The sequence below is a fragment of the Phoenix dactylifera genome, chromosome 3 (assembly GCF_051530095.1).
Source record: "Phoenix dactylifera cultivar Ajwa chromosome 3, Ajwa_hap1_PhDact_Kaust_v1.1, whole genome shotgun sequence".
Classification (NCBI taxonomy): domain Eukaryota; kingdom Viridiplantae; phylum Streptophyta; class Magnoliopsida; order Arecales; family Arecaceae; genus Phoenix; species Phoenix dactylifera.
Window position 1 is genome coordinate 45,952,472 of NC_143192.1, and position 25,193 is coordinate 45,977,664.

At 39.0% G+C, this 25,193-nt stretch overlaps 2 protein-coding genes across 7 annotated transcripts in view; one reads left to right on the top strand and one right to left on the bottom strand.

The window, feature by feature from the left end:
• LOC103705150 (oxysterol-binding protein-related protein 2A) overlaps positions 1–21,392 on the top strand; it is a 35,133-nt gene extending 13,741 nt beyond the window's left edge. The window contains exons 3-11 of one of the 6 annotated variants that reach the window (XR_015976478.2): positions 7,099–7,195; positions 7,544–7,992; positions 14,288–14,443; positions 15,943–16,110; positions 16,353–16,493; positions 16,569–16,799; positions 16,873–17,018; positions 20,930–21,124; positions 21,206–21,392. Coding sequence is in view for 3 of the 6 variants with exons in the window: in XM_008788772.6 (XP_008786994.3) it covers positions 7,099–7,195; positions 7,544–7,992; positions 14,288–14,443; positions 15,943–16,110; positions 16,353–16,493; positions 16,569–16,799; positions 16,905–17,018; positions 20,930–21,106 (1,533 nt within the window). In the remaining 3 variants the exon portion in view is untranslated. The remainder of the gene's footprint in view (positions 1–7,098; positions 7,196–7,543; positions 7,993–14,287; positions 14,444–15,942; positions 16,111–16,352; positions 16,494–16,568; positions 16,800–16,872; positions 17,019–20,929; positions 21,125–21,205) is intronic. The other 5 variants (XR_015976477.2, XM_008788772.6, XR_015976479.2 and 2 more) reach the window with 5 other exon arrangements.
• Positions 21,393–21,579: 187 nt separating this feature from the next.
• LOC149768118 (uncharacterized) lies at positions 21,580–23,285 on the bottom strand. Its single transcript, XM_089929948.1, has 2 exons — positions 22,828–23,285; positions 21,580–21,675 (listed from the first exon to the last, which is right to left on the bottom strand). Exons 1-2 carry the CDS (start codon positions 23,182–23,184, stop codon positions 21,580–21,582), a joined length of 453 nt encoding a protein of 150 aa, XP_089786074.1. The 5' UTR covers positions 23,185–23,285.
• Positions 23,286–25,193: the final 1,908 nt, after the last annotated feature.

Here is a 25,193-nt window from a genome sequence, read left to right on the forward strand (position 1 = left end):
CCCAGGCAAGGCTCACCTGAAAAACCTGCCACTTTGGTGCTCACCTTCATTTTGGTCGCTTGCCTGGGTGATTGGGCATCACCTTGGGTGCGCAATTCCTTCGGGTCGCTGGCCCAACCTGCACCAGCCTTATCGAGCATAACCCATTCCAACCTTTGAAGTTCGCCCAAGTGACCATTTTGATCCAAACCAGATCAACTAACGGAGAAAAGGGACCGTGCGCTAGAAGTTCTTCTTCTCCAATCTCTTCACTCTCCATGACTCCACCCTAGGCCCTTGCTATGCTCTCCATCTTAGGTGAGAAATGGAGGTGTTTGAATAGCAAGCAGCAGCAATCCACTATGGCAGCAGCCGAATGATGACTAGAGGCTGCAGGTAAGGATTCAAGAGGTGTCAAGCTAATCTCTGTCTTGCATTTTTGCCCGCTCTTAGCTGGAAAGCCCTAAACAGAGCTTATCCTCTATTACAAAGGCCTTGGAAGAGCCAAGCAATTTTGAGACCATTGGTATCATATTCCCTCCTCTTATTCATTTCTTTTTTCGTTTTGCTGCTGGATTTGGATTATTTGCATTTCTTTTGTATTTTTCTAACCAAAAATTGGATCTTGCTTTTCTGATTGTTGGGTTTTTTGTTGTGATAGTTGAAAAAAATCGGCTTTATCTCTTCAGTGTCAGTTTCTTTGTTATTTTTGTAAGTGTATGAGTGTTGTGTTGGGGGTGACTGTTTTGTTTGTCGATGGGCTTCCATGGGATCCTTGTTATGCTTCCTTTTTTTGGTGTTGTTTTTTTATATATAGTCAATGTAACAATTTTCTATTCCCTCTTTCTTTTTTTAACAAACTTTTCTGTATGAGTTGCGGAATCACTTTAGTTTAACATGCTTCTGCTTTCTATGTGGATTGGAGATTTTCTTTGTTGTTAGTAGAGCTTATCCTTTGTTAAATAGAGAACCTGGCCAGAATTTAGTGGGGTTAGAGAGTTGTAATCCCCTGTACTCCACCAAATAAATTAAATAATATCACACTTGAGCTAAGACATTTGAGCTAAGACAACAAGGGTGTTGTGCATTAGTATTCTTTAAGTTTAAATCAAATAATATCACACTAGTGTATTACGTTTCAAGTAGAACTCATGCACTAATATGTAATGATGAATCCTTGGGTCATGTGATGTTGATGGTTTATTGAGATTCTTGCAAGTTTTAATCATTGGTTAAACAAACCTTGTAATATTCTGTCACATGAGCGTCATCTAATTGCATAGGCTATCGTCTAGGCTATAGGAGGGTCACTGCCTAGCGTCGCCTAGGCTCCTGGACACCTATGTTTGATAGCCCACCACGCTTTACAGATGATTTTTTTATATACATAAGAATGTATAAATGCATATATATTCATTTACACGTCCTAGTCATATCGTATCTACTTGTTTTAGGTTTGTCATATCAACGTGTTTATATCCTGTTGTTTCTGTGTCCCATATCCATATCTGTGCTTCAGTCTCATTATGATTCATCGTCCGGCATCATTTGTTAGCTGATGCATATAATAATTTCATATAAATGGGCATGACTTCTAGTGTAGTCACTATTATAAATAAAGCTGAAACCAACTACTTGGAACAAGTCTGAATGGTTGGTATACATATATACATATACATAGATATGTACATACATACCTACACATATCCATGTATATGGATAGATACATGTGTACATGTGCATCCATAAATATATACATGTACAAATGTTTATGTCAAGGCTTGAAGTACTTATACGGTACCTGCACCATTACCTACCTTAGTGGTATGGTATCCATGGCACCTAGCATAGCAAAAGCAAGGTGGGAGTCATGTATTAATATGCTATCATACTTTAATGATTTTTGAGGTTTTTGGTTGAACCTCAAAAGCTGCACGTAAAAGTTGCCTAAATCTGAAAGTAACCCAAGAAAAATCTATACCGAGGGTGTATCGGTCAATTCTGTGTACCCATCGATAGTCTTTATCAGCAGGATCCTTATGGTATAAGCCAGGGTCTGCTGTGCCGGTATCAGACATTATACCAGTTGTCCAGCGGCATGAGTCGGTACGAGTCCACGCTGTACCGTATCGGGCTTGTAGCGATACATGAGACCATGGGACAGAGAAAAAGAGCGAGCGGAGGAGAGAGGGAGAGGAAGAGGGAGAGGGAGGGAGGCCGGCAGAGGGCCGATGCAGGTGTAGGTGGCGGAGGCCTCCGCCGGCCTCCCTCTCTCTCCCTCTCCTACTCACTCTCTCTTTTTCTCTCTTTTCTTCTTCTTCTTTTCCGGCGACGACGTTTTGGTTTCTTTGCTGGAACCATTCTGATAAGCCGCCGGTACGGCTCGGGACGCCCCGAACTGGAAGGTTCGGGACGGTTCCGCCAACCTTGGTACACACCCTTGTTAGTGCACCTGTTATATCTTAAACCTTGGTTTTGATGCTTGCGTCATAGCAAAACATCATAATACGTCATTAAAGCTGTCTAATTTTGCACATACTTGATGCGTAGGTTAAGGATAATCAAAACCTATGATTTTTGGTGTCTTGATGATGATCAACACTGTGGATCTCGAATTTGAAGGGTCCATAATCAATTTTGAACTATCAAATCTTGTAATAGATATAATGTTTAGTATGTTGTCTTATATGCGCATCCACATGCATATGCGTGTCTATGTATGTACATTGGTACGGGGTACGGTACATCCGGTACCGACCGGTACCGATCGGTATAGCATACCAATAGTATAACATGCATATGTATCTCAAAATAGGCTAAAATGTTAGCATTATTATTTATGGATCAAAGATAAAAATTAAAATGCTTTTGTTTGGGTACTGGCGCATGACTCATATTTTGTGGTGTCAATAACTTGGTATTTTCTATATGGCTTTCTTCTTTTGGTTGATATGTACTGCTCGTGATTGTGTAAATACTGTTGACATATTACAGATCATCACCAATATATTTTTGAGATATTTACATGTAATCATTTGAAAATGTTGTATTTACATACGAATCCTTCACTCTTGCATATCTGCATATCAACCCTTGTAATTACTTGGGTTCGTGCAAGTCTACTGCTATAGCTAGCAATTAGCTTGCTTACCAAGAGGGAATGTTCTTAAGAATTTCCTAAAAATTGGTCATGAATAAAAGACTACTTTTAAAAGAAATTTTTGCCCTTCAAAAATATAAAACTCCATCAAAGTTTTACTATTCCATGTTGAGTGGTGGTGATGAGGCTCAGTATCATACTGAGCTACAAGAATTTGGCCCAAAATACTAGGTATCAATTAGAAAAAGCAGGACTTGATTTTTTAGTAGAATAATTTGGATTCTAGATCAAAATCGAGACTTATACAATTATAACTATAGAGACGGGTGCAAGGTCCGCTAAATTGGTACTAGGACCTGTACTGGTCGGTGCCCGGTACCGGTTCGGGCTGAACCGACCGGTATGGGTTCCGGTACCGGTTCGGGCCGAACGGAACCGACCGAACCTGTAGGGCATGTTAATTCATGGACCGACACACCCTATTTTTTGTAGTTTTCTCTCTTTTCAAACTTTTTTTATAAATTTAAGTCTAATGTGATATTTTTTTTGATATTTTTTTTGATGTTTTTTGATATTTCTATGATTCCAATTTATCCTAGATGATGCATATTATTGCTTTAGAATGATACGAATCATAAATGAACAACATAAAATATTCTCAAATTAAGATACAATCAATTATATACTTTTAAAGTCCAATACATACTGATATTTAAAATCGGATCGAGTGGCGATTAGGGGTGGCAATCGGGTCGGGTCAGGCATAAACAGGTCGGGTCAAATACAGGTCGGGTCAGAAAACTATAAATCTGAACCCGACCTGTTTATTAAACGGGTCAGGAATTGCAAATCTGAACCTGACCTGTTTATTAAACAGGTAACCCGACCCGACCCGTTTAACCTGTTTAATAAACAGGTAACCTGTTTACCCAACCCGACCCGACCTGTTTAACCTGTTTGCCCAACCTGACCCGTTTAACCTGTTTAGACCTGTTTAATCTGTCCAACCCAACATGTTTAACCTGCCCAACCCGACCTATTTAGACCTGTTTAGACCCGTTTAACCTGTTTAGACCTGTTTAACCCGTTTAACCTGTTTAACCCGTTTAACCTGTTTAGACCTGTTTAACCTGCCTAACAGTTAAACGGGTTAAACGGTTTAAACGGGTCAAACATCTAAAACCCGTATCCGACCCAATTAATAAACAGGTTAAACGGGTCGACCTGTTTACGACCCGAACCTGTTTAGGCTAAACCCAAACCTGTTTATGGCGGGTCGAACACGGGTCGGGTTGGCGGGTCGGGTCATATTTTGCCACTCCTAGTGGCGATGCCTCTCGTAGATATTCGGATCATCAGCATAATTAGGAGGCACATCAACCCATCCTTTAACCAAGCGATATTGTAGTCTTGTATGTTCATCCTATGAGGAACTTACTCGGATTATAAGCACTCTCGCTGAAGCTCTGGTTCTGAGAGGTATTCTTTGGCTGATAATACGGCTGTGGATAAGCCCATTCGAATATGCCGGCAGCAAAATCCGAACCGTGAAATGTTCCAGGCTGTGTAGGATAGTAGCCACCGAAAGATGCTTCAGACACACCATATCCATATCTGTATCCATATGGGTTATAGACTGTCTGTGGCTACAGATAATAGGATCCAATATACGACTCGAAATCTGATACGTCTATGGATCTTACTTTACGTGCGTGGTCATCTGCCGCTACGTCGTGTCCTCCTGAATGACCTCGAGGAGCCTGTCTCCTATATGCAATTGTATTCTCGTGGGCTCTATCAGATCATCCAGCGTGGTTCCTATCTTGTGTAGTATATGTAAACTGGAACTCACCAATGAATCGAAGACTACACTGCGGTTGTCTCCTGTCCTCTACTCCCTCCATTGCTAGCAGATCCATGACCATCAGAACTGTCATTGCTGCTGCTCCAGGACTTCTTTTCGAAACTTTTTATTGGAGCTGCAGGTGCCCTTTGTTTTTCTTTTTTGGTTTATTGGGCAGTTGCCTTCTTACCCTTCATGTCCCTCTCTGCCTGGCTATGTCGCCTTCCTAACCGAGTCGACCGGATATCGTAGCGGCCTCATCCGAGCATCTCTCGATCATATCTCTTAGAGAATGTCTTAGATAAGAAGTTATATGGTGACTGGCTCTCCTGTGGCTGTGGCTGTGGCTATGGCTGATCAGCTGTAGAAATGCATGGAATATTGCACTCAACCCATTGTCTTACATCGATCCTAGCTTCGCTGGCTATGAAGCTGGCTGGTCGTGGAGGCGATCCAGGCTCATCAAGCTCCGGCTCCTGCTGCTGGCCCACAAGCCATCCGATTATAGGATCATCGTCATCATCAACGAAAGCATTATAGATCATATCTGCATAATTGAGCTCCACTTTCTTCTGAATGCATTAGTCTCAACCTTAGATTGTAGTGGACATATATAAGATCGTTGAGGCGCTTTTATGTCAAACGGTTTCTCTACTTACTGTGGATGAGGGCGAAGGTGGACCAATTGCGCTCACAGCCAGTCGAGGACACTGTCTGGGAGAGGATCCGGATAGCTATCCGCTTACGATTTCTCGTGGATAGCCCAAAATGAATTCATTATTCACCTGTAAAAATATTGAAGAAAAATAGATATAAGATAGTACCATATTAATAACCATCTAACATCAGGTGAATATCCTTTTGATATGTAACATACCTGCTCGCTATTGCTGCCCTCTTTAAATAATTTGATATGTGAAAAAAAATCATATTGTACTATATTAATAATAGAAGATACCAGTTAACTTACACATGTCACTTAAGTTAAGTTACCTCTTCTAGATATAGGGTCGCGACTTCTGGATAAGGCTCTATCTTATAAATGACATTACGCAGAGCCGCCAGAAGTTCGTCATCTATACCAATTCCAGCTACGATGTATTAGAACATGAGGTTTTGGTAGTATGTTGCATATAGAGGAGACCGTCTTAGTAAAATTATACAAGTACATGAGCAGTCTAATTTTCAATGTTTTTGCTTACCTGTTAGATGCAAGTCTAAAAAATTTGCATGCTTGTCTTCTTGTTGTCCTTGGAATGGCTGTTTGTCTTCGACTTTTCAATTCTTATCTAAAAAAATGGCACCTGTTCTTTAGTCATATCTAGTTTCCTGCAAGGTCTGAATTGTGATTCCTTAGGCATGAGGTCTATAACATCCCACTTGGGTGGGGAACGAGGGCGTAGATCTACAACACAACCAAGAGGGATAGAGAGAAAAGATAGAGTCTAGGGGAGGATAGAGAGTGAGAAGAGCGAAGCAAAGATCAGGGGAGAGCATATAGTTTGGAGAGCCAAGTGGGGGCCGAGGGTGGTGTCATTGAATGGCGACTTGGAACAGAACTCAATACGAGATTGGTAACCAATTTGGCTTTATGGATCCATCTTCACAAGCGAGCACGCCTCCTCACATGCTAACTTGCAACGGTAGCTTTATACATAAAATTACTTAAGGTGTGATCTTTCCCATCTGGTATCCTAAAGCATTAACTGAAGTTCACTATCTTTGCTGGTCTTAACAGCATGATCAGCGAATTTGGTTACGTGATCCAAAATATATGGAGATGGATTATTCTAGCTATAAAGAGATTGAACAAGGTTGTTGCAGTTTCTTGTGCATAAGCAGTTGACATTTTTGTGCTTTAGAAGATATGTTGTCCACTGTGGGTTGTAGATGTATAATTGATTATTTATATATCTGTATGACTTTTAGGAATAGAAGGCTTTCAGATTTTTGGTGTTGCTAGTCATTTTACTGAGGTAGCTTTTCTCCCAACACCTGCATATGCCTGTATAGAAGATTTAGTTACTTTGTCGTGAAAAACAGATTACTGTGTGAAATTAAGTATGGTTTTCTAAATGATCAACATGATTGCTTTTCTTAATTGGGAAAACTTTTGTTAGGAACATATAGTTGATTTGTTTGTTTACTTTTTTGAGAGTGACATTTGTTTGTTCAGGGAGTTAATTCTGATGAAGTGACCACAACAATCCATGAAGGCCCATTGCAGTTGCTGAAGCATGAATGTTCTTGCTCAGAGCATGGAAAATACAGTGGTATTTCATATTTCTACCACAATTTATGTCTGTATTCCAACAGCTTTTCTGTTGCATATTCTTTTGAAATTTTCACTGTTCTTCTAGAAATCAGTTACTGTCATGTGCTAGACTCCTATCTGAACAGTTCATTTCTTATGTCTATGAAAGATTGATGTTCAAACTTACCCAAAAATAAAATACTGACTATACATCTTATAATTATTTTAAGAAGCTATATTCAATTCTGGAATTTTAGAATGGCATATACAACTTTTAGATGCACATATTGAGCATAAATAATGTTGTTTTGTCATTTTTAGTGATTAAAAGTTTTTTTCTCTTCACAAAGTTGTTTATTTTGGTCAGAGTATAGTACCACAGAATCATCTGATGATGTTGAAAAGCAAGATCTAGATGAATTATCAGATGAGGGCAAGCCTTACTTTTTTGATGCAAAGGAGAGTTTTAGTGATTCCACTGTTGTCTGTCCCTCTAAAATAAGAGCTTCAGACCATGCTGATAAAAGTTGGGGTACTGCAAATTGCTTAGGAACCGTGGAAATGATGGATCTTGAAATAGAGCCAAATGGTCATAATACATTTCCATATATCAGGAGGCGTACAAAATTGCCTGATCCTGTTGAGAAGGAAAAAGGTGTCAGCCTTTGGTCGATGATCAAAGATAATGTTGGAAAAGATCTCACGCGAGTTTGCCTTCCGGTTTACTTTAATGAACCACTATCAACACTTCAGAAGTGTTTTGAGGACTTGGAATACTCTTATCTGTTGGATCGAGCATATGAGTATGGGAAAATGGTAAGAATCAATTTTCAGATTCTCCTTTAAATTGATGTGAAATTTGATTGCTGCTAAAAATCTCATGTATCTTTATGTACTTGTACAAGAATGTCTAACCTTTCTATAGATTTTTTTTTTTAACATTTTGCTATCTGCTATTGAAGATGAAAAATAGACTCTTCATTTTTTAATAATTCATAGTATAATTTAAAATCCTAAGAAAGATCATGTTTCTTAAACTTCATGAATGTTTTTCTTGGTATCCGAAGATCATCTTAAAGAAATGATCTGGAAAATAAGCGAGCCATAAGCTGAATTCAAGAACCTCTCCATATTATTTGCTTGTTGAAACATTAACTAAGACCATTATTCTTTGAGGCAATGGATATCATTTTTAGAATAGCATAGTTGCGTGCAAGAAATATTTCCAATTCCAAGATTATCGATTTAGGCTAGTGTTTTTTTATTTGGTAAAAGGTAAGGACAACCTCAGTTTATTGAATTAAAAAAAGAATGGATACATCTAAATATGTCCATCAATGCCAAAAAAACATGAAGGAAAATTATCACAACAAAAGCAGAAGAATACTCAATCTAAAGAAAAAAAATAATAGCTTCAAAGACGTGCAAAGATTTGTTAATACTAAGAAAAAAAAATTAAGGTAGTTTAGGGGCTGGGGGTTTCAAAAACACAAGAAGACTGGCAAAAGGAATCGATAGGAGATAAGAACCCAAGTAACCTATGGTATCTAAAACCTTTCCTGGAGGCAAAGAGATGAAGTCTTCCTGATATGTCAATCCAAGGGAACATTAACACCATGTGACTTAGACCTTGTGGAGTCAGCAAGCTTGAGAGTAACCTGTAGAACCGAAAAAGGGCTAAATGAGAGGAGAGATTAACAGACTTGAGACTCCTCTTGCACACCAGAAGCTTTGTAATTCTCTGTTACCACTGCTTGGGAATCCGAAGCAGTCTTCTTTGTCATCCTTGGAGTCACTCAGACTTTGCTTTGTGAGGTCGGGATTCACCAATACTGTGGCCAGCATTGCTGACAACCCCTTAGGTCCACTTGGTTCAATCACCATGCCATTGGTGTCCTCCCAGACTGGGCTGATCCTTCAGTGCCTCCATCGGCACTTGCTTGCTGGTTCTCTGAACCATCTATGGGAGAGAGGAATGCTTTTTAGTTGCCGAGTTAGGCGAATTACTTTTGGTCGCACTATTCTTCCCTTTGGTGATATTTGTCTGATTAGAAACCCGAGGCATTAATTTGGGATGACCATAATTCTTTGTATCTCTGGTACCTAATTATTTGTCTTTGTGGTACGGAGGATTTTCTACTTTCTTATCACCTTATTGGCGACAATTTGTTGATTGAAGCTTTGTGATTGTAAAATCCTAGTTTTCATGAAAATGATCATCTGTAGGATTATGTTAAGTTTTCCATAAATGGTAAGTTGTTTGTCAGATCCTTACAAGAGCTAGATGGAATCTCTCTAGGAAAGTATACAATTTGATTGTTAAATGGATTTTTTGAAATTAAGGAAAACGAATTTAGAAGGTAATTGCTTGGCTTTTCTTTCCAGGCAATGATTCATTTGCTAATAGAATAGAACTGGGTATATTAGCTTGATGGTCAAAACTCCAATAGGTCTAGATGATTCTTCATTTGAAAGCAATACTGCTTGCCATGTTTTAAAAGTCTAAAAAGCCGATATCCTGTCTTTCAGTCCAAGGCAATGTTGAATTTATAAGTGATTTATAAATGAATGAAAACTGGATTGGTGGTTGGGATTATACAATCTGAAGAAAGAAATATTATTATTTTTTAGTTAAACCCAATAATGTCTTTTAAAAAACGAAAGAAGGATCAAGTCCATGATACCATAACCTATATTAGTCCATTTAATTTATTGAAGCATTGGCCTTATAGTTCAAACTTTAGTCGCATTTTGCTAGAGTTTATGGTAATTTTTGTACTCATGTTATTGTATTGCTTGTTGCTCTTTGAGTGCATGTGATAGTTATTTCTTGTAAAGAACAAGTACATTTCCATTTTTGACATTTATTTTTTACCATCAGTGATGAGCCATTCACATGGAGAAGGGATATCATGGAAGCATCCTAACTCTACAACTTGTATAAATCCTCTAACTTGTATGAGGTTCATGGGTAAGCAATTTGAAGTAAAAGAGCATAAGCCACAAGTTGAGTTATAGACATATACAGGCTGAACATGTGTATATAACTTATTAAAGAGTTGAGCAACCACTAAGATTGGATATTAGAGGAACAACTTGTAGGGCAGATATGGGCATTGGGGTGCCCAAAATCACGACCAGTGAACATAGCCCTAAAGTCAAAAATTTTTCAAGACTAAGTAATACAAGATGCAACAAAGATGCAAGTTAAGGTTAAATCTTTAAATGACTAAAAAGTTTGATGAAGCTACATGTACTAAATTTACATTTACTAATGTTGGCCAACTAGAGATAAATGGCTTAAATATGAGAATTGTGAAGTGAGATTCTCTTAAGATTGGCCATGGTAATTTATGGTCTCAAGGTACAAGTAATTGATGATGTGCTAGTCATTAATTTTGCTCATGGTATACTATACCGGCCCGAACCGAGAGTATGGGGCATACCGTACCAGTTCGGTACCGGTACTCGATATAGGTGGTATATCGACACTCGGTATGCAAAAAAAATTTCGTACCGTATCATACTGACACTGTGCTAGTGTGGCATCGGTACGAGATCTAGTACCGAGACAGCGAACCTTGATCTTGCTTCTTCAAAATCATGCTTGTTTTAGATGATTTGAGCACCACTAGGAACTAGGATAATTGAATGAATAGAAGAGGTTGAGATGCAACAACCACCACATATTCAAGCCTCGAGTTAGGTGGAACTTGATAAGGTATGATTAAGTTGGGTGGGGTTTAGGCATATGCAACAACGTTGTATCAAGAACAATTGTTCCTACCATAATTTGGCTCGAGGTTTCACCATGTGAAGTATATGTTGATGATGAGGCTCAAACTTGAGGCAAAGGTACATTTGAGACTGATGATAACTTGCTATTTAGAAATTTGCGAGTATTTGATTTGATTAGAGAGAAGAAAGGATTTTCTTTAATCCACTCAACTCAGATCTCTCAAAGAGTTAATAGAAAATAAGAGAATTTGCTAAAGTAGGGTTCTAAGTTCCTTTTTCTTTTCTTAATTTTTTTTAATTTGACTATGATCTCTCTATTTATATTAGTGAGAGTATGCCCTTACAAAATCCTAGTTGGATTCCTCTTTTAGCTGTAAGTGGTTGCAGCTTTCTTAAAATAGCCATGATTAGTGGAAATAATCATAAAAAAGCTCAAATCCTCTTGGACTTAAATCTTGACTCCTACATTACCTTTTTCTTTAGCTGCTTTGTCTAATTCTTTCAGGATTGTAAGTTATGCCCGACCAAAATCTTACCTAAAAAGAAAACTTTTTTTGACTGTCTTGTTTGGAGGCTTGGATATTGTCGTACTCCCCTAATAGTTGCATATGACAAACCTTTAACACATCGTAATGAATCTTGAAAAATCACCCAACTTCAAATAAAAGAGCGCCTCAATCAGATCATGTATGGAAAATTATGGCCTCTGTAAGATTGGGTGTGCAATTGGGCTTTTGATATGATGGATCTTGCTCCTAGTTCCTGTCTAGACCTCCTCGAAATTGGTAGAGTGGTCCACAGTGGGTCTGGTGATGATTCTCCTCGATTAGTCTTCGTTGGAATAGAAGAACAAAGGATTGAATTCATTGTTTGTAGCTTAAAACAATATCCATATATGAAATATTGAATGTCCAAGATGGTTGCCCAGCATTCTCAGCAGGCTAGTCGTCAAAGAGTACTAAGTATAATTAGGATTTAATCACTTTTTCAACTCAATCTTCCAATCTGTTCCAAACTTGGCAATGTGAAGATGCAGAAATAATACAACAAATGCCATCATATAGGAGTAAACCTATTGATCAATATAATGCCACTAAGTTGAAGATACCAAAAATGTAGTTGAGATCTATTGATGTCATGCCTTAAGTTGCAGATATTGAAGCCACCAACATCCTGATGAGTGATGAACCATAGACAGACACATAAAAATGATAGAAAACTATAGGAACATGCCTCCTTTTTCTAGATCTAGGAAGCAAAATTGATTGGATCAAACTGTCACTAGAATGTCCAATTAGATCCTTCCTTGCCGAAACAAACTCAGGCTCCTAGGCTGATTGAGAGGGAGAGAGATCCATTGGAAACCTTTCCATACTGCTTTAGGATGAAACGGCTAAGTAGAAAAAACTGATAATAGGATTCACTCATATTATTCTCTGGTTGAAGGATGTATTTAATTCTCCTAAGGGATGCTGAACCAACAAATTCCACATCACCAGAAGGATGGCCATGAGATTCCAATCTAAATGCCCAAGAGGAAGAGCAAGTGGGGACTTGAGATGATTGGTGAGTAGATGCTACAATTAAGATTGTAGTGAATAGTGCTGGTGGAAAAGAAAGAAAGGGCATTTCTATTTGATGTAATGGATTAATCCATTGTGCAGATTGCTTTGGAGCAAAGCAGTCTCCCTCAGAATGGGCTTGAACAAAAGATGCAAGTTCCACCCCCCCCCCCCCCCCCCCCCCCCCCACCACCCCCACCCCCAATTATAAGGACAGTATGCATGCGTTTTCAAGCATCGAGGAGACTGAATCGCTATGCGGATATGATGGATCAGACCTTCTTCCCCTTATCTCTCCTCGCCCTTCCTCACCCTCACCCTCTTCCCTCTCTCTCTCCTTTGTTTCTCGATCTGTGCTTGCACTTCGGCCTGTGACTAAGACAAAGAGAAAGGGAGCATGGCCCCCTACTGCTCTCTCTTTTTCATTTTGAAATCAAGCAACCTACTCAAGTTGCACCTGGCAGTGGCCGAACTAGCCTTTATTTAGTCAATCTTGATCGGTTTCGAACACGATGGGCAGGACATCCCAGCCCTTTACCGGACCAATTTCTCACAGGTGTTCAAGTCTTGGTTCTTATTGGAATAGTATGGTACCAAGTACCAACAGTACCATCCTATTCCTGCGGGGCCTAAATCCTTGGTTGGATAGGATGCATGGTACTGCAATAAGTCACTGTTAGTGGGCAAATCCACTATGCATTAAGCCATACACTTGCATTGCCTTTGTTATGTATAAAATGTGAAGATGACAAAAAGAGAAACATTATATTAGTCTATCCTTGTATGTGAAAAAGTATCTCAAACATAAATGTTGTATCTGTAAAAGTATTTTCCAACATAAACCTTTAAACATTCTTTATTTGAATCTTGTGGTTGTGGATAATTGAAAAGCCTCTTTACATGCTTTGTAAACTGTCCTTAAAATCACTGTCACCATTAGGCTTTATGCTTCCTTCTGCACATTTTTAGCACATCCTGGATTCTCAATATGAGGTAGTTACTTAGACTTGGTTGTTTCCCTTAACTTTATCCCTGCCTTGTATTAAGGTATTCCCATTGCTCTTTCTGATGAGGTAATATGTGCATTAATTGGAAGTTCTAAGAGACCTCTTGTTGTAGGTGTTTTGCCCAGCTATCCCATTTGTCTCTAGTGAAAAATCAGTTAAAAATCTGATGCACTGGGATGCTGCCACAGTACCACTGTGATATGCCAACCATCAAAACACCCACATGATGTGATACTTGGTCATGTTTCATCAAGCATACTCTCTGAATTATTTCTTGGTCTGTGTCTAGTTGATTGTATGATTGTTCATGCTGCAAATTAACTCTTCTGATATGATGATTTATTTTTTGGTGGTAAATTTAATTGGCTTTTACCGAAACAAATAGGATACTTTGAGGCTTGTAAGCTAATATAGCTGTCTCGTCTATTTTCATCCTTTGGTTGCTCAAATTTATTGAAGGTGGTACCTGCTATCTGTGGTAACTGATTCATGGTACAGTAGTGTATGTGCATTATATGAGCGACTAAATTGAACATTGTTATGCTTGTGAATTTCTCGTTCTTAATTGACTTGAAGATTGATTTAATTTTTATCCTGACAAATGAAGTTTCTCCCTGCTAGGTCTAGTAGATAAGGCTTTTAGTAGCATTCCTAATTCAAGTCCCAACTTGTTGTGTGCTTTGTATTTTTCTGCATATGCTATTATGTAAAAGAATGTCACCTGGACTTATATAGTGGTATGCATTGACCTCTTTCCTTTCTTTTTTCTTTGCCTACATTGAAGTTTTCCATGCTTGTATTTAGGGGAACAGTCTCATGAGAATTCTGAATGTAGCTGCCTTTGCAGTCTCTGGTTATGCTTCTTCGGATGGCCGCCGCTGCAAACCATTTAATCCTTTGCTAGGGGAGACTTATGAAGCTGACTTCCCTGAAAAAGGAATTCACTTCTTCTCTGAAAAGGTCTGTATTTGAATATTATTGTACCTGCAGCGTAGAATATCTATATCATGGTATCATTTTCTTCCCCACTCCATTAGATGAGGGTTTATGTCAAGCTACATAAATCATGATAGGAAAACAAGGTACTTGGTACTCTGTTTCTGGCCATAAGAATTTGTCTTTTTTTTTGTTTGGGTTTTTTTTTTTTTTTTTTTTTGGGGGGGGGGGGGGGGGGGTTAAGTTTCATATGATCTTATCTGTATAATGAGATCCATGAAGATCACTGGTGGATTTCCAGTCATTATCTGACCTGCCCCTAGAGGGAAACACACTAAAAAAGAAAAAAAAAATCAACTTTTCCCTCTAATCCTATGTTACTCAGCAACGGATTGTATGCTGTTATCTTCTGTGCAGTGACTCGTGGAATAAGTGGTATCATTAAGATGTTCAATTTCCTGGACTTTACATTAGTTAATTCATTAGTTGTCTCCCTCTTATAAATATGATCTTCCTTTATTGTTTTCATTTGTGCACTTTTGGGTTCATATGAAAGTATCTCTATTCTTTATACTTCCTCTGTTAAATTAGTGACTCATTTCACTTGACAGGAGAATAGCTACCTCAGATTTATGGGTACTGAATTTTATGAGTGCCGCTCTTTAAGTGAACAATTCATTCGAAGAAATGAAAGATAGCTTGTTAATTTTTTGGTGTACTGGAAACTAGTGCAAGTCCTTTAACTTGAGCTTTGATTTACATAGGGCTTTTCTGAATCTTGTAATCACTGTCAGATGAGCTATCGTCCAGACTCAATGTTATGGTTAAGTTGGGTGCAATCCTACTACCTGTAGATTCATCAAATGTAGTCAGGCACTGCAGTTGAGGAATTTTTGAAGTTTGATTAGTGCTGGCAGACTCACATCTTACTTCAGATCACTGGACATGAGAATAGCTGCTTCAGATTTGTGGGCGCTGTATTTTGTAGAGGGCACCTTTGAAGTGATCAATTCAGTCAAATAAATGAACATGTACTAGAAATTGGTACTAATCCTTCAACTTGGGTATTGACCTACCTAGGGCTTATCTTGATCTTGGAACTGGAATGAGATGAGCCATGGTCCAGACTCATTGTTAAACATTTAATATTCTCCCTCCATTCCATGCTCCGCAACCTCTGGAGTCAGCAAATATAGTTGTGTACCAATGTCCCGGAGTCATTACATTGCTGTAGTTTTTATATTATTCTATGATGGCATCCTTTTTGACCATTTCATAAATGGGTTCTATTGATTCAAGTAATACTGCTTTTATTTGTCTATTTATGTAGACCATCTGAGTGTTACATGATGGCTGATATGCATTCACCATTTAAAGTTTTGCATTTACGTTTTTCCACCTTACTCCAAATCACTGGTCAGCATGCATCATGCTCTTTTAACTCTGTATATCAATCTTCCAGAATTTTATTTCATGAGAGGTCTTCTTTCTGGATATAAGCTTTTTGCTATTTCCCATAATAGGTAAGCCACCACCCAACGCTCATTGCCTGCCATTGTGAAGGCAAAGGTTGGAAATTCTGGGGTGACAGCAATCTCAGGAGTAAATTTTGGGGACAAACTATCCAACTAGATCCTGTAGGTGTCTTGACCCTGAAATTTGATGATGGTGAAATTTTTCAATGGAGTAAGGTATGCAGTGTAGGCATATATATCCACGAACATGTCCACATTCATCTCCAACAAAATATATTTTCTCTTCAGCTATGTCCCCACGCACATGAACACACATAAATAGACACACGCATGCACATGTGCACCCATATGCACGCGCATGCATGCATGCAGAGAGAGAGATCGATCTACCATCTCTGCAACAACAATCTGTTTTCTCTTTACTCATGCCAAGTTGATCATTTTGTTTCCTATGTTAGGTCACAACGACTATTTATAACCTCATCTTTGGTAAAGTATACTGTAACCACCACGGAACAATGAACATACTGGGCAACCAGCAATATTCATGTAAGCTGAAGTTCAAAGACCAGTCTCTCCTCGAACGCAACCCACGTCAGGTAAGAAAATAGATACTCATTACTGTCTGTTGTTTGACTTGTTGATGAAATCTGAGGTCTAACTGTTCCACACAGGTGCAAGGCTTTGTTGAGGATGTCAATAAAACTAAAGTTGCTACTTTGATGGGAAAATGGGATGACAGCATGTACTGCACCATAGATGATGATATATTCAAGACCAAGGGTTGTATTTCAACACAAAATGATACCTTATTGTGGAAAAGGAGTAAGCCTCCTGCTAATCCCACTCGGTATAACTTGTCATCATTTGCAATGACACTGAATGAGCTAACATCAGAACTACAGGTAGATGTGACATGAAATCAACTTATTACCTTCTACTTTTTTTACTCTCATTCATTTCTATTTTCTGGTATAGTTCTGATCCGAAATATTTGATCACGGATTAAGGAGAAACTTCCACCTACAGATTCTAGACTTCGACCAGACCAGAGGTATTTAGAGAATGGGGAGTATGAAAAGGCAAATGCAGAGAAGCAGCGATTGGAAAGAAGACAGCGCATGGTATTCCCTCAGTCTCTCTTTTCATGATTTCTTTTTTTTCTTTTTGGGCCTCAAGGACAGGTGTCCGCACACATGCATGCACCTTGTATCTTAGATCTTTTAAGAGGGTCCTTAGATCTTTGCAGAAAAAGACAAATCATTGTATAGTTTAGTCTGGTAGTTTCCGAGATAGATAAATTTCGAATAGTTGGGACAGAAGCTTGATGATTATGGTATGGTAATTCTTGAGATTAAAGTTTTATTAATTGAAGAGTTAAAATTTTATTGCCTTTTTTTATTAAAAAAATCTTTTGCATTTTACCTTTGGGAACTTCATTCGCTATAAGGTATCCGAGATCTGTACCCAACTTATCAAGATTTTGCAACTCCACTGTGGGTTGAGTCATTGTGGAAAACACTTATCGTTGTATACAAGATGATCATCAAGTCATCTACACGAAGAAAATAATATTGGTAGCAAGATCCGCTGAATCGGTTCCAGGAACCGTACCGGTTGACGGCTCATACGGGTCGCTACCGGTTCAGTATCGTACTGTGTCGGTACGGGTAGGGCATGCATGCCTATTTTTTTGCGTTTTCAAGAATTTTTAATTGATAATCACTTTTTTTAAACTTTTTCAATAATTTTAAGTGTAATTTAAAGTTTTATGATATTTTCTTAATTTTTTTTGATGTTTCTCGGTTTAATCTAAATGATACATTTTATTGTTTTAAAATGATACAAATCATAAAATGATTCGTGAGATATTGTATGTTACAAAGAACATAAAATATCCTCAAATCAAGTGGTGACATAAAAATTATAAAATAATACCATCAATTGCATATATTTAAAGTATAACATATATATCAATATCTAAAATCGGATCGAGTGGTGATGCCTCTCGTAGATATCTGGATCATGAGCATAGTCAAGTGGCATATCAGCCCGCCTCTTTAGTCAAGCAGCGTTGTAGTCTTGTACGTTCATCCCATAAGAAATGCCCACCAGGTTACAAGCACTTTCAAATCTCTGGCTAAAGCTTTAGCTTTGAGAAATATCCTCTGGCTCATAATATGGCTGTAGAGGGACCCATCCGAATATCCGATAGCAAAATCTAAGCCGTAAGATGCTTCAGGCTGCGTAGTATAGTAGCCACCGAAAGATGCCACAAACGCACCATATCTATATCCGTATGGATTATAGTCTACATGTGGATGCAGGTAACAGAATTCAGTATACGACTCGGAACCTGATATATCTATGGATCCTACTCTACGTGCTAGGTCATCTGTAGCTGCATCGTGTCCTCCTAAATAACCTCGAGGAGCCCATCTTCTATATGCAATTATATCCTCGCGGGCTCTACTAGTTCGTGCACCGTGGTCCCTATCCATCAAGATATCTCTGACAGTTTTGTATTGTGGCCCATTATCAGTGAAGACCTGCATGAGATTCTCCTTTCCTACTTAATCAATCACCTCCATTAGTTTCAGGATGTATACGGCATCATGTACCTGATCAGAAATATCAACCGACTTGTAAAAGAAAGTTTTCGTATCACAATATGTTAAAAAGTTGATGCTTCGCCTAGTATGACCGGTCCAACCATTACACATCACCGTCAATCCATATGTGGGCCACTTTCTCTTGTAGGAGGCAATCTATTTCTCTAGCTTCTCCTTATTACTGTCAAGAAGCTCAACGTAAATGTTCTTCGAGCCTGAAGGATCTACACTAGGACTGGCAGCCTGTATGGCGGAAATAGCAGGCCTATAGTATGTATTGTCTGTCACATTCGCTGGGATGTGGCTGAAGTGGAAATAGGATTCAATATTTCGCCACACATCCTTCTTTAGCATTTAGTCAACCCTTTGCTGGTCGAATCTCTGCTGGAAAAGGCATGTGGATCTAAATTATGGATTGCTGCTCTTGGTGGAATATCTTTAGATGACTTCTTTTAGCTACTAAAAGTCTCCAATATGGATACAATCCGGCTACTGCCTCTGCTGATAGCCTTCCTGACTGAGGAAGTCCTTCTGAACTCTGAATCTGTCCTGCTGCTCGCAGAATCGGAGCCCAACTCGTAGTACGAGGGCCCAAATCAAGCTCTATGTCTGGCCAGCTCATCTTGCTGCTACTGATCATCCAAACTTGCCTGCATGGCAACCTGATCTGTGCTTGTCATCTGGAGTGGATGCCTCCTCTGACTCTCTAGAATGATAGAAAGATGGCTCTACCACTCGATGGCCCATATATGCCTTCTTGGAAACTCTCTTCTTCGCTACTTTAAAATCAGCAAAGTGCTTTTTCATCAGTTGTCGAACCTCATGTGGGCATTTCCGGCATATAGATACATCGGGGTAACCAACAACTAAGTGCTGCTTCAACTTGATTACCCCTCCTTCCATGAACTCTGTGTTGCACCAGTTGCACTTCTAGTGGTGCCGACCCGAGAACATTTACCTATGATCCTAGCCAATGTCACGCTTTGGCTCCTTTTTTCTTGATGGCTCCATTTCTGCAGGTTTATCAAGTACGTCAGTTTATTAATTATTTAAAAATAGCAAAATTTTGTTATGGCTAAGATAATTTTTTTTATTCAAAATACATCTGATTTATCTAATACATAATACTATTTTTCATATTTTTTTATATATTTATATATTTTTAATACTTTTTAAATTTAAGATTATGTTTAAATATCATAAATTCTGAAAAATATGATTTCTACCTCGAAAATCAATTCTGAATTATGTAATATGTACTACTAATTTTTCATAATTTTTGGTACCATTTATATATTTTTAATTATTTTTTAATTTAAAAATAATTTTTTAATATTAATATTTTAAAAAATTAATTTCAGCTTAGATTCATGTAAAACCCAACAATAGATTTTATATATATATATATATATATTTAGGCTCTTGGGCATGGATCAAAATCTACTTATTTTTTAATTTTTTTTTCAAATTTAGGCCTAAGCCACTGTGCGCATGATTACATCAAAACTTGAATGAATGGACACCAAATTGTTATGAAGAGTATCTTGCATGCCCTAATACGTTTCTAATTTTATATTTTTTAAATTTTTATTTATTTTATTTTATTTATTTTTTAATCTAAAAATATATTATTAATTTTTAAAAATTATATATAATCTAAAAATTAAAAGTTTGTATGTCATCGTGTAGATCGTCCATAGATTTACAATATATAAACAAATCAAGCCCAAATTGAAATTTTGGCATGATTTTCCTTTATTTTGCTATTTTCAAGCCATTTTTTCGAGCTCTCCCAAAAAATGAGAGAATGAGATAGGGGAGAGGAAGCATATCTTATTTAGGCTTGGATCTTTCTTCAGAATTGCTAAATTGGTATGATTTTTTAGTTGTTGGGAAAGGGGAGTGGCGGAAACCTCTCCGCCGCTTTCAATTGTTGGAAAGGCTCAAGAAGGCCTTTCCAACAATAAATAATGCCTCAGACAAGTCAAAAGAGGGGGCCCAGTTTAGAACTGGGTCAACTCGGTGCAAACCGGCCAGTTCGCACCAAGTTTGAATTGAACCGATTGGTTCCAGGCCGGTTCGCATGGGTTCCGATCGGTTCAGACCCTTTTTGGTCAGTTCCAGTCGGTTTGGGATCGGTTCCGACCGGTTCGGGGCCGGAATTGAAAAAAATAACGAACCGACCCGGTTTCTTACCGGGTCGGCTCGACACTCCCCGAAGTGGGCAGTTCGGCCCGTTTTGGCAGACCATGATTGGTAGAGATATTTCTTGCAAATATTATTCACGTTGAGTGACATGATCACCTCTGAGAATCTGCAGTTGATGTCCATATTTTATTTATTTGTTATTTAAAATGGTTAGCTAATTTATATCTTTGTCTTGCCTAACAGTGCTGATACTTGGTGCTGTTCTCTTTGTGCAGTCAAGAAAGTTACAGGAGAATGGGTGGAAACCAAGATGGTTCAGGAAGGATAGCGAGGATGGCACATTTTGCTATATAGGTGGATATTGGGAGGCAAGGAAGCAGAAGAAATGGGATGATTGCCCAGATATATTTGGTGAATTTTCTGAAGATCAAAATGTTGCCCCTGGTAATTAAAGAAAATGAAGTGATCAGGTAAGTATTTTATTGGATTACGTAATTACCATACTCCTTTTGTTGTAAAGCTATTTGCTTACACATGCAATGAAATTGCAGATGCCTTGTAGAGCAATGAGATCGCCGATCGTGCACTTATATATAGCATCAACCAGTTATTCTTTTATTGTTTTTTTTCTTTTTGTGTTATTCATGAGATGGACATGGTACTTTGCTGGTGATTTATAGCTTGTTCCAGCAATCAATGGCAATCTTTATAAAGTAGTTCTCTCAGTTTTTCCAGTAATTATTACATTTTTTGCCATTAACTGTATTCAGTGTTTTTTCAGTCATAGATATGTGAATGACTTGTTAGTCTTTCTCATTTAGCTAGATAGCCAATTAAAAACTTGTCAATTTGATTCTGAATGGAATTGGATATAATGTGGTTCAAGCTTGAGTGGCTCGAATCTGCACCAAGGCTCACTTTGAACTCATCCCCGGATGAATGACTCCCTATGGCCATTTTGTATATCAAGTTCATCTTTTCCCTTCATGTTTGTTTTCACTGTCTTTGGGGTCTGATCAAGCTGATGTCTAAGTATAAAACATTAATGCTGTAGATTAGGATGTCTTTTTAAAATTTTTCATAAACATGCTGTAGACTATCATTATCAACAATCGAAGCATTAAACATTAACAGATATCTGTGCATGGTATGAAGTTTGTGGAAACATCACTTGCATTAGATGATTACGCATGTGAGGTTATAGTCTATCTAAAGCATGTGACGAATGGCTGATGGCCCTTTGCTTCTTGCATGTGAGCAGGATCAAACTTTATTTTGGTTAATAAAATGCTACTTAAAAGACGAAATTGGATGTGTTCTATCTATTACTACCTTGTTGTCATGTTACGGTCAACATATAATAAAGAGTGGCATCATGGGTTCCACGGGTGCAGTTTGATTGGTTTGGTCACGTCAAGCGCAACCAAATCCTATCCAAACTCCTTCAAAGTAAGGATTTGAACTCAAATCTTCACTTTTGGGAAATCCAAGTTTGGGCTGTCGGAGTATCAACATGAAGATCTAATTTTGAAAAATAATTTTTACCTATGCTAGGAATGCACACGTGACAGTAATTGAGAAAGGGTAAGAAGTAGAAAGCAGATCCTGCACTTGCATGGGAGATGTTTGAATAGAGGAGTCCATCAGCCATACTCTTCTCGGATGTCCTCGGGTAGCATAGATTTGGAGGAGGGCTTCATTTCCACTGCTACGGTCCGTGGGGTTGGTACAGGGCTTTTTGCACCTTATGAGGAAGTTCCTGCAGAGATCGAGTACTTCTGAGTGGGGCATCATTTGTGCTTATCTGGTCTATTATATTTGGTTGGACAAAAACACTTGGATCTTTGAGAGCATGAGGGCACCCACTGAGATGGTGGTGGATGGAGCTCTCCGTCATTATGTTGAGATCACCATGATCACTGCGTTGACCTCGTCTAGGATTAGGGGCGGCAAAATATGATCCGACCCGCCAACCCGACCCGTATTTGATCCGCCATAAACAGATTTGGATTTGACCTAAACATGTTCGGATCGTAAACAGATTGATACGTTTAATCTGTTTATTAATTGGACCGGGTACATATTTTAAATGTTCGATCTGTTTAACCCATTTAATATATTGGTTCGATTGGGGAACAACAAATCTAAAATAAAGGGAGAGTAGGGCAAGCACGAGCTGCTTGCTGTCGAGCTTGGGCATGGCGGTGAGCGTCTCACGGGCGCACCGAAATGCCCGCTTCTGGAGCTCTGGCGGCATGTCTGCTACCCTCACATGCACGTTATGCTGCTGCTCCTGTGGATCATCCTCCCTGCCATCGACTACCTCATCTCCCTCCTTCTTCTTCTCCTGCCGCTGATAGTCATGGTGGTGATGCTTCTCCTTATCAGGCTTCGCCAGCTCCTGGTGGTAGTGCTTCTCCGGCTTGCCGTCGGGCTTGAGCTTGGTGCGTTGGATGAGGGAGCTGAGGTAGTGGCTCCGTCGCTCGAGCTCCTCCAAGGCACCCTCCATCATCTTCTTCTCCTCTCTCATCGCCGCCACTGCTGGCGGCGACGGAGCATCTGTCGGAGATGTAGGGCGACGACGATGCGGATCGAACGATTAATGCCGGAGGTGGGTGGGTGGCTCCGCTTTCGTCTTTCTTTTTCTCTCGCATTGGCGTGGGACAAGTTCTTCGATGGTGTTTGGTGTATTTCTTTGTGCCTGTCTCTGCCCCCCTCTCTCTCTCTCTCTCTCTCGCCATTGTCTTCGCGTTCAAGAAGGTGTTCAACTTTGGACTCACTAAGAGGAGGAAGATGAAGACATGGGAACAGGTTAAACAGGTTGGGTCGGGTTGAGCAAACAGGTTAAACAGGTTGGATCAGGATGGGTTGGGCTAAACAGGTTAAATAGGTCGGATCAGGTTGGGCAAACAGGTTACCTATTTATTAAACAGGTTAAACGGGTCGAGTCGGATTACCTATTTATTAAACATGATAGGTTCAGGTTGTAATTTCTGATATGTTTAATAAACAGGTCGGGTTCAGGTTTATGATTTTCTGACTCGACCTGCATCTGATCCGACCTATTTATGTCTGATTTGATCCGATTGCCATCCCTATCTGGGATGGCTATGGACATCTGGAATCCCCACCTCGCTGCAGCAGCACCTAGGTTCATCCTTGTCTCGTAGGAGCCCTTACCCTCCGGCCATTTAAAGTGAACTTCGATGAAAGTGTGTCCATAGGTGGAGACAAAGGAGGTATCGGCTTTGTGATCATGTGTCATGACTTCATGTTGATTGTAGTTGGGGGGTAATGCATCATTGACATAACAGCCATAGGAGCGGAGCTCAGGGCAGCTTGAGAGAACATTACCTATGTAAGACGAGTATTAGGGGTTGAGTGCATCTTCCTGAAAGGGGATTTAGCCACGATTATCAAATAGATTTGGAACGAGAACCGGCAAGGAGGTGACCACTTGCTGCTTAGTGATATTAGCAGGATGGTGGGGGGGGGGGGGGGGGGGGGGGTTGCGGCTTCTTTCATGCTATGCATGTGTTTAGGGATGCGAACAGGGTTGCGAACTGAGTTGCCTCCTTTGCTACTCAATACTCAGGAGAAGTCCTATAGACATGTTATATTGCTGCCCCTCTATCATTGCGCAACACTCTCTCTCTAGACTCTTCTGGTTTTACTCACATTAGAGCTGTGTGAGCAGCCATTGTATCAAAAAAAAAAAAAAAAAAGAGTTTGTTGAAGGTAGAAATGCATAGCTAGAGATAGATTCTTTCACCATTTAATGGATCAATTGCTTGGACTGCAACACTGACCATCCTTTCTTAAAAGACATTACTTAATGGAGGGTGCTTATACTTCGGAGCCGCCCATGGTTTTGCGAGAGGGTTAATGCAGTGGCTGACTGACTCACTAACTAGGGACTCCTAAAAGAAGGGTTAAATGGGTTGATAATTATCCTACTGCGCTGACTTTGTCAAGTATTTTCTACTTGGAGTTCCATGTTTTTCTCCCTTTTTTTTTCACCAAAAAAGAATATCTTGATGTCATCGCTTATTATTATGCTACTCACAACATTAAATTCTTGAAGTTTATTTGTCATGTATCATTTAACAGAAGAAATTAATGCCCCAGTGATCTTTCCATCATTACTTGAATCTACCTCAAATCAATTTATGATACAGGATCATCCACACGTGGTGAATCTTAAAAATTATCTATATTGGTTGTTTCATGAACGTTTAGTACTTTGTTACATTGGTCATCAATCTGAAACTAAAAACTATTTGTCTCTAATTGCTCCATAAAACTATTTGCACACTTCCCAATCTTCCCAATTATCATGAAAATAAATAGTAAAAAATCACTCAGGGCTACCGTCGTTAAGGTGTCAAGACCTTTGGCTAACCAATAGGTGGGTTAGTTGGCAATGTAATTATCTTTAAATTAAAGTAAACAAACATTTAATCAAACAAATGAAGAAAAGATTAATATCAGTTCCATGACATCTTAAATTCCAAAATCCTTTCTTTCGAGCACTCCATG

Coding starts and splice junctions, on each gene's coding strand:
- LOC149768118 (XM_089929948.1), bottom strand. CDS start 23,184: ATGAGAGAGGAGAAGAAGATGATGGAGGGTGCCTTGGAGGAGCTCGAG. Junction 21,676..22,827: donor AGCTCGACAGCAAGCAGCTC/GTGCTTGCCCTA, acceptor CTTAGACATCAG/CTTGATCAGACCCCAAAGAC.